A 16,205-nucleotide genomic window follows, 5' to 3' on the forward strand; every position below is an offset into this window, starting at 1 on the left:
AGACACTGTGTCCAATGGATTAAATTCAGTAATACCTTGGGATCAAGCTATTATTTGAAATCCTTTATGCACTTACCTCCGTTTGGTTTTGACAATATTTCAAAATGTATCAGGTTTTCTTTCTTTAATGAATTATTGTGATGTACTGCATAAGTTATATGCATTGCATAATATATGCATGCAGAATTGTTATGGTACTGTTCAACTATATTTCTGGCTATAGCCAATAACACCCAGTTGGATGAAAGCACATATAGACAGCATTTTCACAATTTTTCATGTGATGTTATTCACATTTTAATGTAATTATCTTCTATGCCCTCATTTTCCTTATAATCATTTTTTTATCTATATATATGCACTTAGGGCTTCTATCCCCCCCCTTTTTTTTTTGTATTCTTCACAGTATTCGTCAGATATTCCACGGATCTAGCCGATCAAGATATTCGGCTTAATTATGGGCTATACACACTACCGGCAGAGACATTGATCTGTCCACCTCGTCAATGTCTGAAATGGTCTGTTCTTTGTTTTTTGTTTCCATATTTCTTTTCTCTTACATCACGCATCGGCAGAGACACTGTTCTATTCTTCTTCATCTATGTCAGAAATGGTCTGTTTTTAGTGTCTATTATTCTTACGCATTAAGCAGTAGTCCATCATCTGTCTTACAGGTCAATTAACAGGCCCAACACTATAAAGATGGCGGCAAGCTATGTGCAAGTGTCGACCCCGGCCGGTACCAGACGCCGGTTTGAACAGAGCGTTCGGAAGCACGAGGGCCATATCCTGCTACACTGTTACACTTTCAAGGTAAAACTTATGCCGGTAGCCATACCCTCGGTTCGTCTAACCCAGTCTCCGGCTGGGTAGACGAACGACAGTACAATTAATATGGGGCGTAATTGGCATGTCTCTTCGCACTCGATTCTTTATTATATAAGCAAGATATATCTTCGTATACTACCAGACCAAAGCTACTATATGTTTAAATACACATGATTAAGTAGACAATTGGATGTCGTAATACATGCAATATGTTTGTTGTTCATACATACATATGCAATCTTATACTCCCGGTCTCCGTATTGATACTATACCTCGTGTAGTTCAGTAAATATGCAGACACTACACATAGACGATGCCTCTCAAGAGAACTCGGTTGTTTTTTCAGATATCCGTGCAACACTATATCAGTAACCCTCTGGCCCTCGGTCGGTGTAACGTCTCTTTGATCCAGGTATTTATACAATCCTATGCATTCTGTTACTTATCTCTACGGCATGAAATAGTGCAAGATCTTTAGCCAGTGTTCTTCTTTTCATAGATCGTTCGTCCTCACCCAAGGCTCACTTACCAAATGTGTTGCGCCTCTCGCGCTATGGGGAACTATATGCACGCGAGAAGATTATTATTCTTTTGATCTTCACCTTATATTTGAGGTATATGGTTTTTTACACATGTGTGGATATAATACACCATGTATATCCAATTATTCACTTATGAGATAGTTTATAATTGTTCTCATCATATTTTATTTATTAGGAATTTTATCACTATGTCCCTATCATCTGATTTACCTTATATGTTGCGATATCAACTGTTGGTAAGTAATGATAGACATAATCATGGTGGTTAGTAACACTTTATGGAAATTTTACCTTATCACGGTTGGTCTTGGATCAATCTTGTTTTATCTTCCCTTTGTTCTTGGGTGGCCACTTACATCCATGCTATATTCCCTCTCCTTTACCTTTCTGTGTGCTCTATGGTCTGTAGGACCTTTGTCACGATATCCACCATCATTCGTTTGGGAATTAGTATCTTGTATTTAGTGTAATGCGACCAATATCTTGAGAATATACCTTGATCTTTGTAAATTATTACTATGTCACACTGTACTCCACTTCATACCCTGACATTAGTTCCCCTTATTTGTTCCCACTGGGTCCCTTCCTCCTCTTTTTTTTTTTTTCCCTTTTTTGTCTCTCTCCTATTTCTATACAGGAAAATGAGGCTTTGACAACTGGATGTTTTTTAATAAAAGTTTTCCCCACATTGGGTCTGTGTATGTAAGTACCTATATGGTGGGTTTGTAGTTCTGAGATATTGCTCTGAGGTACTGTCCCGTAGAGAATTATGTGGCAACTATGTGCTTCCATTCAATCGGAATGTCTATGTGCCTCTTTCCTTGTATCTCACACTATGTGATAGAATATGTACTTACCTGCTATGTCTATTCTGGTCTCTATGTTTGAGATAAATTATGCACAGATGAACTAATGATGGATTTCTGTATAGATTTTTGAAGTGAAGCTAATGATTCATATTGTAATTTTTTTTGTATCTTCGCAAATATGGAATGAAGTTGTCTTTGGACATATTAGTTATATGTATATATAATAGATATGTGGCCATGTAAATACAGTACAACAGGTTATGTAAATAAATATCCATGCTCTTAAAACTCGGCAATGATAAATTTACATATCAAGATGAAATGTTCTAAGATGCCCACTGTATATAATTCCTTTTTTTGATTTTTACCTATATTTTTAAATTGTAGTGCAATAGACGGGTCACCTGATGAAGGCTGCCAAGCCGAAACGCGCGTAGTGTGTTTATCTACCACATTGCCTCCATCGTCTTTTATGTCTTATGCTATTTGTATGTCCGTTATGTGTTTTTTTATTAAGTCTTTACATATACTGCTATATAGACACTGAATTACACTAAAATGAAATATATACAACTATCAAAAAAACTGTTTATAGATTATATATTTAAAAAAATATATTTATTTATTTATTTGAAAAGTTTTATATAGCGCTGGCAGACCCGGAGACTTTTGAATAATAAAATTAAAGAATTCATTCACTGATTTGGTGATAAGTCCTTGTTTTGGGGGTTGTCAATTATAGTCCTGTTTAACTATTTAGGTTTTTATTAATATGTCCACTTGGCTATAGACCTTTTCAAACCAATTAATTCTCCCTATGTATAGCGAGTGTATTATTATATAGGGGTCCCCTACTTCCAAAATAGAACAACGTATTGTAGCACGGAAATATTTAAGTATATCAATGCCCACGTGGTAGGGGAAAGCAAAAATTGACATTCTGTAGTGAATTTATCAAGACTAAATGCAAGTGGCTGTGACAGTGGCTAGATGTAGGTGTCCCATCGAATCCTATCGATGTTATCATTGTGCCAGACAGGGGAGACCTAGGAACCAATTTTTCAGACAGAGCACTATGAGTAGCTCCTATATCAACCAGAAACTGATCAGTAGAGCCCAAGACATTTGCATCAACATTGTCAAAAGGATATTGTGTTCTTGCCACGATTGCACAGGAACAGGTTGATGAATATTTTCCCAACTCCACCTTCAGGATACTCAGAGTCCATTATCTGAAAAACTTGATTCTCTAGGAGCCCAAAGGGGGAAGGGAGAGTTAGATAACATAATAAACAACAAGAAAAGGCTGCTCTCGATCTTTTTCTTCTTGCTTCTCCCAATCCGTCTGTATCCTGACGAACCGCAGAAGGTCTAATACAAATATACAGTTATAGAAAAGGATAAACAACCTCCCTAACACTTCTAATTCTTAATTCTCTATTTCCTCTGTTTCCTCACCTATCAGATCAAGGGTCGAGCTACTCTTCTTCCTTTTATTTGGATTGTTTTTTCTGCTTTTAGCTCCAGATTTTATCCGTAATATAGTTAATATGGGTTATCCTTAGTTCTCTACTTTTAATATCTTGAATCTATTTATTTCTCTCTATTTCTCTATCCTTACCTCCTATCTTGAGCTCTGTAGCCTTGTACCTATTTCCTTATATTTTTTTTCCTATTCTTTCCTAGACATAGTTTATTCTGTAATCTTAACTATTGGTCTCTTGTCTTTCCAGGTATTCTGATAACTTATCTTGTCTTCTAGGTAAGTATTTTTCTTCGTTCTTTTATTTTGGAAGAAATGACTAAGTTCGTACTGTCTTTAAATAGCTCTGTCTTCTCTTCAACATTTACTGATAACACAATAACAGTATCATGCGTAGTTGTTCACTCTACTGTATTGACTTATCTGTATCTTATTTCTTTCTCTTAGGTGATGCACTGCGGCTGTAATCTCCTCGAACTTTCAATGAAAACCTCTACGTCAGGCTTAGGTAATTTGCTTGGTGAGTTGTTCTCTTGCACGCACCACTCGGTGTTCTGGTTCTCAGGTACTTCTGGAAGGATACTGGGGGGTAGAGGGAACTAACTACACCAAAATAATAAACGCAACGCTTCTCTGACTAACTTTGAGTAACAGGGAACTCTCTCTCGAACAATCCCAACCTCCAAAATACTCTGGTGAAGTGCGCAGCAGTATTGGCTCGCGCTCTTCACCTAGAGGTCCTCACCTGTGTTTCTAGCAACCACTAGACTGCTGAGTTGGCGGCCATCTTGGAATTCTGCTTGTGGACCTCTGAATTCCAATAGCGGTCCCGAGTTATCTCTTTCTTTGTTGGCCAACCATTTGTGCTTTTCAAGGCACCAATAAGGTGCCTTAGTCGAATTTGGGTTTTAGCAGGTCTGACAGTACCCCCCAACAAAGCAGGTCCTTTCCCTCTTGGTTTTGTTGGAAATTTTTCATGAAAAGACTTTACCAATCGAGGAGCATGAACATCAGATGCGATCTCCCAAGACTGTTCCTCTAGGCCATAGCCTTTCCAATCCACCAAATAGTACAACTCTCCATTTACATTCTTAGAGTCCAGAATTTCTTTTACTTCGAATTCCTCTCCTGACTCTAACTGAATGGTTTTGGGTGGTGAATTCTTACGTAATTCCGGCTGTGCCCTTTTTAATAAGGAGACGTGAAACACTAGATGGATCTTCATTTTTTTCAGGCAATTTTAGACGATAGGTAACTGGATTCACTTGTTTCTCTAAAGGATACGGTCCTATAAACCTGGGGAGGAACTTCTTATTTCATTTCAACCTCAGATTTCTCGTGCTTAGCGATACCTCATCTTTTTCCTGTAGCCTGGGACCTTCTCTTCTCTTTCTGTCTGCATGAAGTTTCTATTTCATTTTAGCCTGTACTAGATTCTGGGAGGCTTCTTGCTGAATCTCTCTCAAATTAGTAACTAAGTCTTTGACTGCTGGAACCAAGAGTTCTGTGCTTTTCACTGTGGAATTTGGGTTTTGACCAAAGTTCAAATAGAATAGTGAATACCCAGTCGAAAGGTTTTTTGCATTATTGTATGAGAACTCAGCTGCCCACAGATAATCTGACCAATCTCCACCTTACTCTAGTAGAAATAACCTCAAATACTGCTCTAGTTCTTGGTTTACCCTCTTGGTTTGTCCGTCCGTTTCCGTATGGAAACTGGTGAAGTATCTAGCTTCTATTCCCAACCCTTTCAAAAAGGCCTTCCAGAAATGGGACAGGAATTGTGAACCCCGGTCTGAAATGATGACTTTTGGAATTCCATGAATTCTGACTATGTGTGTGCTGAAATAGGTTGCTAATTGTTTTGAGGTGGGTACCCCTTTTAAAGCCAGGAAATGGGTCATTTTGGTAAATGCGTCCACAACCACCCAAATGGTGGTATAGCCTTGGCTGGAAGGTAAGTCTACAATTAGATCCATGGTGATGATATGCCAAGGACCAGGGGGAGTGGGCAATGCCTGCAAGAACCCTTTGGGGGCCTGCCGTTCTGATTTTCCCTGAGTGCAGATTTCGCAAGTCTTTACATATTTCTCTATTTTGGAATTCATTCCACCAATAGTGTCTTTTCACTAATTCTTTGGTCTTTTCTTCTCCTTTATGACCGGCTAAAAGACTATCATGACATTCATGCAGCACTTGATTCTGCAGATCTTTGGTGGGTATGTATAGAGCTCCCTTGTGGTAAGGCAGCTGGTCTCGGATTTCTCTTCCTTCTTCATTAGTCACCCATTCTTGCATATCTTTGGGACTCATAGCCTGAATGATTTGTTCTCCAAAAGTAGCAGGCGCAGTTACACAAATTATTTTTGAATTTGGTATAATCGCTTGACTCTGTTCCAACGGTTTCTTTTCATCAGTATTAATTCTAGATAAATCCTCAGCCTTACCATTTTGAGCTCCAGGTCTGTATGTGATGATAAAATCATAATCGGCAAAATACAATGACCATTTCAGCTGCCTTGGAGTTAAGGTCTTGGCGTATTTTAGAAATTTCAGGTTGCGTTGGTCCGTAAACACTGTTACTTGATGCCTGGCTCCCATAAGATAATAGCGCCACTCCTAGAAGGCATCTTTTATTGCCAACAATTCCTTTTCCGTTATAGTGTAGTTTTGCTCGCCGATGTTAGTTTCCGCGATCTGTAAGCTACTGGATGTAATTGACCTGGTTCCTGATGCCTTTGAGATAAAACTCCTCCAATGGCCTGATCAGAGGCATTGGTTTCCAAATAGAATGGTTTTGACATATCCGCGTGTAACAATACTGGGGCTGAAGTAAAACTTTTCTTAAATATTGTAAAGGCCGTCTCAGCTTCATCGGTCCATTCAAACTTGGCGCCCTTACGTAACAATTTAGTAAGTGGCAGGATTTTCTTAGAGAATTCATCAATAAATCTTCTGTTAAATTTTACAAAACCTATGAAGCTCTGCACTTCCTTCACACAAGTGGGAGATCTCCAGCGACCACCGCTTGGATCTTGCATTCGTCCATGTTCATACCAGTTGGGGATAGGACAAACTCCAGGAATGCCACTTTGGTGACATTGAACGAACACTTTTCTAGTTTCACAAACAATCGGTTTTCTCTCAGTTTCTATAAGACTCCTCTAACTTGCTCCTGGTGTTCTTGTGTGTCATTGGAATATATCAAAATATCATCTATGTAGACAATGGCACACTGGTCGATATATTCCCTTAGAATGTTAATGAAATGCTGAAAAGTAGCAGGGGCGTTAGATAGACCATAGGGCATGACCTGATATTCGAATAGCCCAAATCTCGTCCTGAAAGTGGTCTTCCATTTGTCACCTTCCTTCATTCTGATTAGATGATAGGCCCCTCTCAGGTCGAATTTTGTGTAGATCTGCGCATTTTTGACCTGGTCCAACAGAACTGAAACAAGAGGGAGTGGATATCGGTTCTTCTTGGTTATTTTGTTTATTGCACGGTAATCAATGCAAGTTCTCAGATCAACTTCTTTCTTCGGCACAAAAAACAGAGGCGAAGACACCGGAGATTTGGATGGTCTTATAAATCTGTTAGCCAAATACTTGTCCAAGTATTCATTCAGATGCTGGTGTTTGTTTTCTGTTAATGCATAGACCCGACTGCACAGTAAATTCGCACCTGGCTCCAACTCTATTGTACAGTCGTAGGCCCGATGAGGTGGAAGCTTTTCCGCTTCTCTGTCAAAAGGATATTGTGTTCTTGCCACGATTGCACAGGAACAGGTTGATGAATATTTTTCCAACTCCACCTTCAGGATACTCAGAGTCCGTTATCTGAAAAACGTGACTCTCTAGGACCCCAAAGGGGCAAGGGGGAATTGGATAAAAAAATAAACAACTAGAAGAGGCTGCTCTCCATCTTTTTCTTCTTGCTTCTCCCAATCCGTCTGTATCCTGATGAACCGCAGAAGATCTAATGCAAATATACAGTTATAGAAAAGGTTAAACAACCTCCCTAACACTTCTAATTCTTAATTCTCTATTATCTGTTTCCTCACCTATCAGATCAAGGGTTGAGCTACTCTTCTTCCTTTTATTTTGATTGTTTTTTCTGCTTTTAGCTCCAGATTTTATCTGTAATATAGTTAATATGGGTTATGCTTAGTTCTCTAATTTTATTATCTTTAATCTATTTATTTCTCTCTATTTCTCTATCCTTACCTCCTATCTTGAGTTCTGTAGCCTTGTACCTATTCCTTATATTTCTTTTCTTATTCTTTCCTAGACGTAGTTTATTCTATAATCTTAACTATTGTTTTCTTATCTTTCCATGTATTCTGATAACTTATATTGTCTTCTAGGTAAGTATTCTCCTAGAACTTCCAATGAAAACCTTGACGTCAGGCTTCGGTAATTTGCTTGGTGAGTTGTTCTCTTGCACGCACCACTCGGCGTTCTGGTTCTCAGGTATTTCGGGAAGGATACGGGGGGTAGAGGGAACTAACTACACCAAAATAATAAACACAACGCTTCTCTGACTAACTTTGAGTAACAGGGAACTCTCTCTCGAACAACCTCGACCTCCAAAATACTCTGGTGAAGTGCGCAGCAGTATTGGCTCGCACGCTTCACCTAGAGTTCCTCACCTGTGTTTCTAGCAACCACTAGACCGCCAACTCGTATGCCGAGTTGGCGGCCATCTTGGAATTCCGCTCATGGACCACGGAATTCCAATAGCAGTCCCGAGTTGTCTCTTTCTTTGTTGGCCAACAGTTTGTGCTTTTCAAGGCACTAATAACGTGCCTTAATCGGGTTCGGGTTTTAGCAGGTCTGACAAACATAAGGACCTTTCTGATCTACTGGGACCTCAACCGGTTCCATACCCCATCCTAGGCATTCCTATGCATAATCAGAATCCCTAAGACCATCAGCCGAATAATCTGACACTTGATATTGATTCCGTTTACCAAAGGTATTAGGGTAATTTGGTCCGTGTTCAACTGCCTCAAATCTGGTACGATTTCCTATTCCTACCCTATGTCATGAAGTCCCTGGGCATCCTCTCATACTTCCTCTACCCTGCTGAAACTGCTGACCTCGCAAAAAGGGGCACTCAGAACACCAATGTCCAATCTCTTTACAATAAGCACACTGATCTGAAGACAAAGTTCCTTGAGAGAAAGGGGCTACACCAGGGGTGTATACTGCACGTCAGCCTCTACCATCACCTCTGGATGGTGGACCATATACTTGAGCCAACATAACTTTTGTCTTTAAATCCTTAACCTTCTTATCTTCTTATCCTCTTTGCCTTTTGCTTCCTATTCCCGACGCTCATAATATTGGGCCATAGTCAAAAGGGAGACTGGGGAAGACGTAGCCCACAAACTCTCACTGGCCTTGAGGCGACTAGCTATCTGCTCTACTCCAAGGAGTATAGAGCCAATTAGACAAAATATCCCTTTGCAGCATCTGAATCTTTATCAGCACTTGTTCCCGCACCCTTCAGAGGAACATACAAAGGCGCAGCTTCACCCATTGGTTTCACAGCAATTACAGTATCACTAGGGTCATTGTCTTTCCCCGAAACTACTTCTTTTGGCGTGGGGGTCTGAACTGTTTGCGCAAATTTTATCTTTACTAACTGAATTTTGCTCTGCTTTTAAACGTAGGTTATCATGTCTTAATTTACCTACTCGCCTAATTAGATCATATATATTTGACAAAAGGAAAGTTCCATCATTTAATTGTTTATAATCTGAATTAATATCCTTGGGCTCTAAGTTTTTAGAAACGTTTCTAATACCAAGTATTACTTCCCAGGTAAACTTCTCTGCAAAATATAACTGCTCTAAATCTTTCCACAGCTGTACCATTGCTACAAGATCTGGAGGCGAAGTAGTCCCACAAGCTTCTTTGCAAGCAGTGGATCTAATATTGGCTTTTTCGTCAACAGTCAAAGTGGAGCGAGTCTGCCGCCCATCTAGCTTATCTATGTCTTTATCGTCTGAGGAAAAATGTTCTTCAACAGAAAGATCATCCTCAGGGGCAGAGGGAAACTTATACGGGGCAGAGGTTGATCTAACAAGATGGAATCATCCTGAAGTTTATTAGGAAATGGATAAATGGGGTGCCTAATAGGGTACTGGCCAGTTACCTCTAAACAATGTTCCCTTTCCTCTTTTTCTTTTGTTGCCTTCATCTCTTTATTTTTGAATGCCAATGCTTTTTGATATATTGTTTTACGCTCTTCTTTTTCTGCTATAGCTTCTTCTTTCCTCACTCTCTTGCACTTCTTTCTCCCACATTCGTACACTATCAAACATATCTTGTCGACTTTTTCTTCTAAACAAACACTGGTCTACATATTTAATCTTTTTAAACTAAAATGACCCATTTACTGGCCATTTGAAAACAGGATCCTTTTTCGTATATTTGTTCCACGGTGTACCATACATTATGGAAGAATTACTGTATTTAATGTACATATGCTTATTAGGTGTCTCCTCTGGGAGAGCCGGCTGACTTCTGTTTAAATCCATTTTGGTACCTCCAAGACAGCAACACAGCCTACGGAGTGTGCTGGAAACAGGCATGCTACAAAGTTTTTGTACAATATTACTTTTACAAAATATTCAAAAGTAGAGAAAAATCTCCACTTTACCTGCCTTTATATTTTGCAATGAATAAATCAAACAAACAAAACTAGAATCTTGGCCAAGCAAATCAAGAGTGCAGCTTCAGCGACCTTACCAAACAAGAGTCTTAAACTGCCAATCTTTTGGTTGACCTAATGGTCACTGCAAAAATAACGCCAAAGGATACCTCAGTCGGGAACGGCCACAACCTGGTAGGTCAAATCATTACAGCTGCAAAGACAAAGGTCTCCTCATGCAGGACTTCTCCTCAGTAATATTCCACTCTTCCATCAAGACCACTCCTTTGGACGGCCGCGACTCCGATAAGGGCCCACGTGTCGGGCGCCAAACTGTGGAAATGTGCTTTTTAATGCATACACCAGTGCAGGGGCCACTCTTCTCTGTCCACGGGTCCGTGGACCAACAAAATAGAGATTGGCACTGAAGGTGGAATTCAAATAGCAAGTTTATTAATCACTCATGAGTGGGACCACCTCCATACAACACCCTCAAGTGTTTCAGGAGGTACTACATTGAATACACAGCCCATGGTGCTTATATACAGAGTTTGTTGCAAATAGAAGGTACAAGCATACACAGGAATAACTACTGACAAACATGGACAGATGGGAGTTCACTTAGTCAGCAAAGTGGGAGGGGGAACAGAACTGTTTATATCAGCAGAAAATAGTTGACAGTTACATCTTTAACCTGATGCATTTTAGCAACTACAGGCCTTTGCTCAGCACATACGTTGCTTTGGCCCAGTACAGAAGGAGTTAATTAAGTTGATGACACAAACGGAATCGAAAGGCAAGTAACAGTGAAGACAGAAGAATTACATAGCTAACAAAATGGATGCCACAAACAAGATGGCTTCAGCTTTATGCTAACAGAAATTACTTTTGATTTTCACAGTTACGGATATCCCGTCTGCCGTATTATGAGTTCCATTATGTCCAATGGATAATGATGGAACTCGTAATATGGTGGACTGGATATCCGTCATGTTTGTGATGGAGTCACCCGTCCGCCAAACTCGTAATCAGGCCCTTGTAGCAGAAGGTAGAGCACTGAGGAATGAAGTAGTTAAAGGAGGTGGTAATAAAGGTTTTGATGAACTGCATGAAGAGGTATTTTGAACACTGTATTGTACAAATATATCTACTGCTGATGGGAATGATGGTGCCACTTGCTAGCCCACTTTACATAAAGCATTTCTTGATAAGTGAATGTCTATTTCCTGCACTCAAACCAGAATAAAGCTAGGAAACACAATTTAAGATACAAGTTTGATTTTTAAAGCAGATTTACATTTGGGAAAGGAAGACTCATGCTGCAAATTATCAGGTTTAAGTAGCAAGTTCCACTAAATAATTCCCTTGCGGAAGAAGTACCGTTCAACTAGAGAGCCAGCAGGCAAGGACAGAGAATAGCTTTTGAATGAGGGTGGGATATTTTATTTTTTATACAGATTGGGGGAGTTAGAGATACAATTATGCATCAGACAGAGGAGCTTGAATTCAATTCAGTTCTCAACTCTTAGTAAATGACGATTTCCCTATTCTTTAAAAATATGTACTTGCTTTCTCAGACCAGCAATTAAGTTCCTAGTTCACAGAGGCTTACAGTTTATAGATTATTATCGCCCATAAGTAAAACGTGTTAGAGCAATCGAATATTAAAAGAAGCCATATGCAAATCCATAAGGTAAAACATCATTTAAAAAAGAGAGAAATACAAATCCTCAAATGGAAATTGCTGGGTGTATAAAATGTTTTGAGATGAGGTAGGGTCTATCTATGGTATTCAGTATTCTTTTACCGTCACAATATGATGACATAAAACATAATGTACTGTCAAACAAAATAAACATTTAGACATTTCTTAGAAGAACATTAGGAACAATGTGTATGAATGATGAGTACTATACCTGCTCTTTACACTGCACTAGTGCTCTCTGTATTTCATTTGGGTTTAATGCATGAGCATGTGGAAGGCAACTGAGTGCTAGTTCAGCTGCTGCTCGCACCATGTTAGAATCCCTGGCCCTTGAAGCCCTATCAGCCAAAGATGCTACCTCTGGAGGGGTAAGGTGTCCGTCCCAGCATTCCACTAGAATGTTCAATGCTGCACTACCAATCTCCATGGCTTGACCTGAAATAATAGAGAACAAAAGTAAAAGAGCTGAAAACACTGACTTAAGTATACTTGGTACAATAAAAGAGCACAAGGTTTAAAATATTGTAGAAACCAAGCAATCAAAAATTCAGAAGCAAACAATTTACCAACTATTTCATCACAAAACTGGAAATTCTTTTAGGGACTTATCGTTTAGGAATGCACATCTACGTGCTACAGCAACAAATAATAATAAGTACAGGCACCAAAACCCAATGAGCTAGTAGGTGTTGTATTAGATGGAATAAAAGTCTTTGAAAAACAGATGAGCCTTTAATGTTTTCTCAAAAGATAACAGTTGTCCCCTTTGGATAACTGTGTTTTGGTAGCATCTAATAGTTTTAGTGTATCTTCAGTTTGTTGGTAAGGAGAGTTCCTACTCTCCATTGCTGTTTTACTTGTAAATTTCACAATTCTAGAGACGGGCTATTTAAAAATGTGAAATAAAAAATAAACAGCTGATTTAAGTATCTCAGACCATCTGGCACGGCATGCCACAAGTTCCTTATTATTACTATGAAACATCTTCCCCCAACCTTCTTTCCCACAGATTCATAAGTGACCATCAGAAGTTTGCAAACTAATTTCAACAGCCTGCTGGGAAAATATGGGATGAAACCTTGTTTTAATAATCCAGAAAAATGCCAAAATAAAACTTGTGGATAAGCATGTAAAACCGTTTTAAACCAGCGTAAAGCACTTCAAACGCCTTTGTATTATTGCCCATTAACACACATTTTAAATCTACTGCCAGACATTGGAGACTGAAGGACGAGATGGAGATGTGCTGACATCACATCACACTCTGAAAATCACGGAGCTGCCGAACGCTGTTGTCCCAAGGTTTTTGACTCCTGACGCTAGCCCTGATTTTCTTGCCTGCATTTGGGGCACAGGGGTACGCCAGGGTATGGCAGATCTCGGGCCTCGGAGTTGAGCTGGACCCGAGTCGCTGGAGTTTCGGAGTGAGCGTGCAGGCACGGGAAGGCTAGGCCTTAGGGCCGCGGTCCTCTCCAGTAGGTGTGGTGCAGCTTGCCCCTACAAGGTTCTACACGCCACAGCTGCACTATCTTTTGGCAAAGCGGTTGGACTGACGTTAAAACATTTTGAGAGGGGCGTTTGAGTGTTTAGTGATTGTGCTCTCTTATGGTGAAATCTGCTGTTGCGTAGGGAAAGTTTCTCGTTGCCAGCTTACATCCAGCGGTCCTCCATTCTTCTGCAGCTTGCCCTTTCCCTCAGGACGGCAATCTGACCCAAATCGGCTAAAGCCCTAGCTACGCTTTGTGATTTCCCTTCCCAAAGGAGGTGAAGTGTGGTGAAATAGTGATACCAGAGACTCTTGTGGGGTCTAATGAGAACCACGGATAACCAATGGCTGTTTATGCTAAAGTGGAGGGGGTACATTGGGTGATTACAGTGCTAGTAGCCATGAGTGTGGAGGCAGCCATTCTAGAGAGTTGGTGCAGCTTGCGCCTTTTGGCCCCGCCTGAATACCCCCTTCTCCTCCTTTCCGTGTCTCCTGTGCTTGCCAGGGTCCCCAGCATCTCCTGGGTTCTGTATCAGGATGGGGTGGATTATAGAACAGCCAGTACCTGCTTCTATACAAGCTAAGATCTAGACAAAATATCTGCCTGCTTACCTCACTAATCACAACTCACAGCATAAGTCGTGGAAATAAGTAGAACTATGGCAGGGCGTGTGTGGAGGCCCAGAGGGAAAAAGGTTTAAATGGAAATGGAAGGAGCAAAAGAGAGGATAGATGCTGAGTGAAAAGCTCTGCTAGGAACAAGGGATTCGCCCCCGGTATCATAGGCTTTGCTTCCCCTCCCGACCAAGGAGGCCACCATGGTTGGACTGTACGAATGAAGGTGCTGGTGACATGAATACTTCTACTTCAAATCCTCAGTCCACCATCATCAGTAGAGGAGGGGATCCATTTGAAAGCGCTATTATAAGTGGTTCTATGGTTGGAGGTCAGCAGGAGAGAGAGATGGCCTTTGCAGGCAGAATGCAGTCAAGCCCCCAGCGGTGGTTCTCTGCCTCTGTCAGTTTGCGGACACCTTGATAGGCCATTAGTTCCTGCAATGAATCGGAGGTTGCAAATTATTTTCGTTCTGCCAGTATGTACTTTCTCGCCTGAGCCTGTTCTGTCTGTTACTCTCGCTGGCACTTTCCCTCCAGAAGCAAAGAAGACTCAGGCTTTGGGTTGAACACAGAAGTTAGTTAGACCGGTTGCTGGTCTACCATCTTCCCTGAGAGATTTTGTTATAAAACATTTTAACGTTGAAAACCCAAGATTAAGACATGACCTTATTGAAAAGGAGGAGGAGAGTAACTTGTTAAAAAGTAAAAGTAAAATTGATGTTGACGGTGAGTATGAAAATGGAAATAGTACCATGAGAGTTGAGGACCTGTGCACCTCACGAGGGAAAGAAGGTCATGTTTGGGGGTACGACTTCCCCTTTTATGAGTCTCCACTCTTAGATGCTTTAGTTAAAACCATATTTGTGGGAGATGTTTGCCATTTGGCAGAACTTGATGTTCCTATTCCGCCAAAGAGTAAGAAGATGGATGCAGACTGTTTAGGTTCCTTGTTTGAGTGTTCTGAGCAAGATTTAGGGGGCCTTGATTTGTCAGGTCTCGCTAATCTAGAGGGAGTCCAGGCCCAGGGGAATCGGGGCTTCTGGGGCTAGACCCCCTAATTCTTCATCATCTCCAATTTGTATTTGTATTTTTGTATTTATTAGTATTTATAAAGCGCATCATTCATCCCGAGGGCATCACAACGCTCAGACGAAATTTAGTGTAATGCAAGTTGGTAACACACAAGAAAAAAAGGTCAGGGCACTAAAGACTTGCACTGGTACATATGTACTTCCATAAATTTGAGCAGAAATGGTAGTGCAGGAGCTGGGAACCTGACCTCCCTAGTTCCCTCCACGTTTGGATGGCCAAAAACACAAAATTCAGATAAGTTCAGCACATACCCCCATATTATCTAATCACAATGTATATCATGAATTTTAGTGATCCTAAGTTCAATCTTATTCACAAACATGAACAAATCCCTCAAAGAAAATGTATGAAGCCCCGAATTTGTACTTGAAAGCATTTGTTTTCTTCTTTATTCAATATTTGATAGACGATCATTCATTTAAAATACAGTACAAAGTCATAGCCATCATTGCCGACACGGCGCGTTTCGTCTCCATGAGACTTCTTCAAGGCTTCTTGTATTTATATCTGTTTTCTGATCAGACCCAAAGCAAGTAAAAAACAGCAAGAAGAGCTTCAATGGTGAGATATAATGTTCCTATTATGATTTAAATCGTTATATTTTAAAGGAAAAAAATATTGCCCTTCGTAGGACCTGTTGATAGTTTTGTGGAACTTCTCCCAAGGGGGTACAGTTGTCCCATATGTGCTGCATTTACAGATTCGGATGCGACCCTGAAAGTTCTATTAATAGAAATAAGGGGCAACTGTACCCCCCTGGGAGAAGTTCCACAAAACTATCAACAGGTTCTACAAAGGGCAATATTTTGGTTGTTTAAAATATAACAATTTAAATCATAATATGAACATTATATCTCACCATTGAAGCTCTTCTTGCTGTTTTTACTTGCTTTGGATCTGATCAGAAAACAGATATAAATACAAGAAGCCTTGAAGAAGTCTCATGGAGACGAAACGCGCAGCGTCAGCAATGATGGCTATGA

General features: G+C 40.2%; 1 protein-coding gene across 1 annotated transcript in view; it reads right to left on the reverse strand.

Moving 5' to 3' along the window:
- Positions 1-16,205, reverse strand: part of ZSWIM8 (zinc finger SWIM-type containing 8) — a 2,802,584-nt gene that overhangs the window by 549,585 nt on the left and 2,236,794 nt on the right. Inside the window, exon 20 of the mRNA XM_086922151.1 lies at positions 12,239-12,462. Coding sequence (XP_086778277.1) covers positions 12,239-12,462 — 224 coding nt within the window. The remainder of the gene's footprint in view (positions 1-12,238; positions 12,463-16,205) is intronic.

This window comes from Lissotriton vulgaris, chromosome 5, assembly GCF_964263255.1.
Source record: "Lissotriton vulgaris chromosome 5, aLisVul1.2, whole genome shotgun sequence".
Classification (NCBI taxonomy): domain Eukaryota; kingdom Metazoa; phylum Chordata; class Amphibia; order Caudata; family Salamandridae; genus Lissotriton; species Lissotriton vulgaris.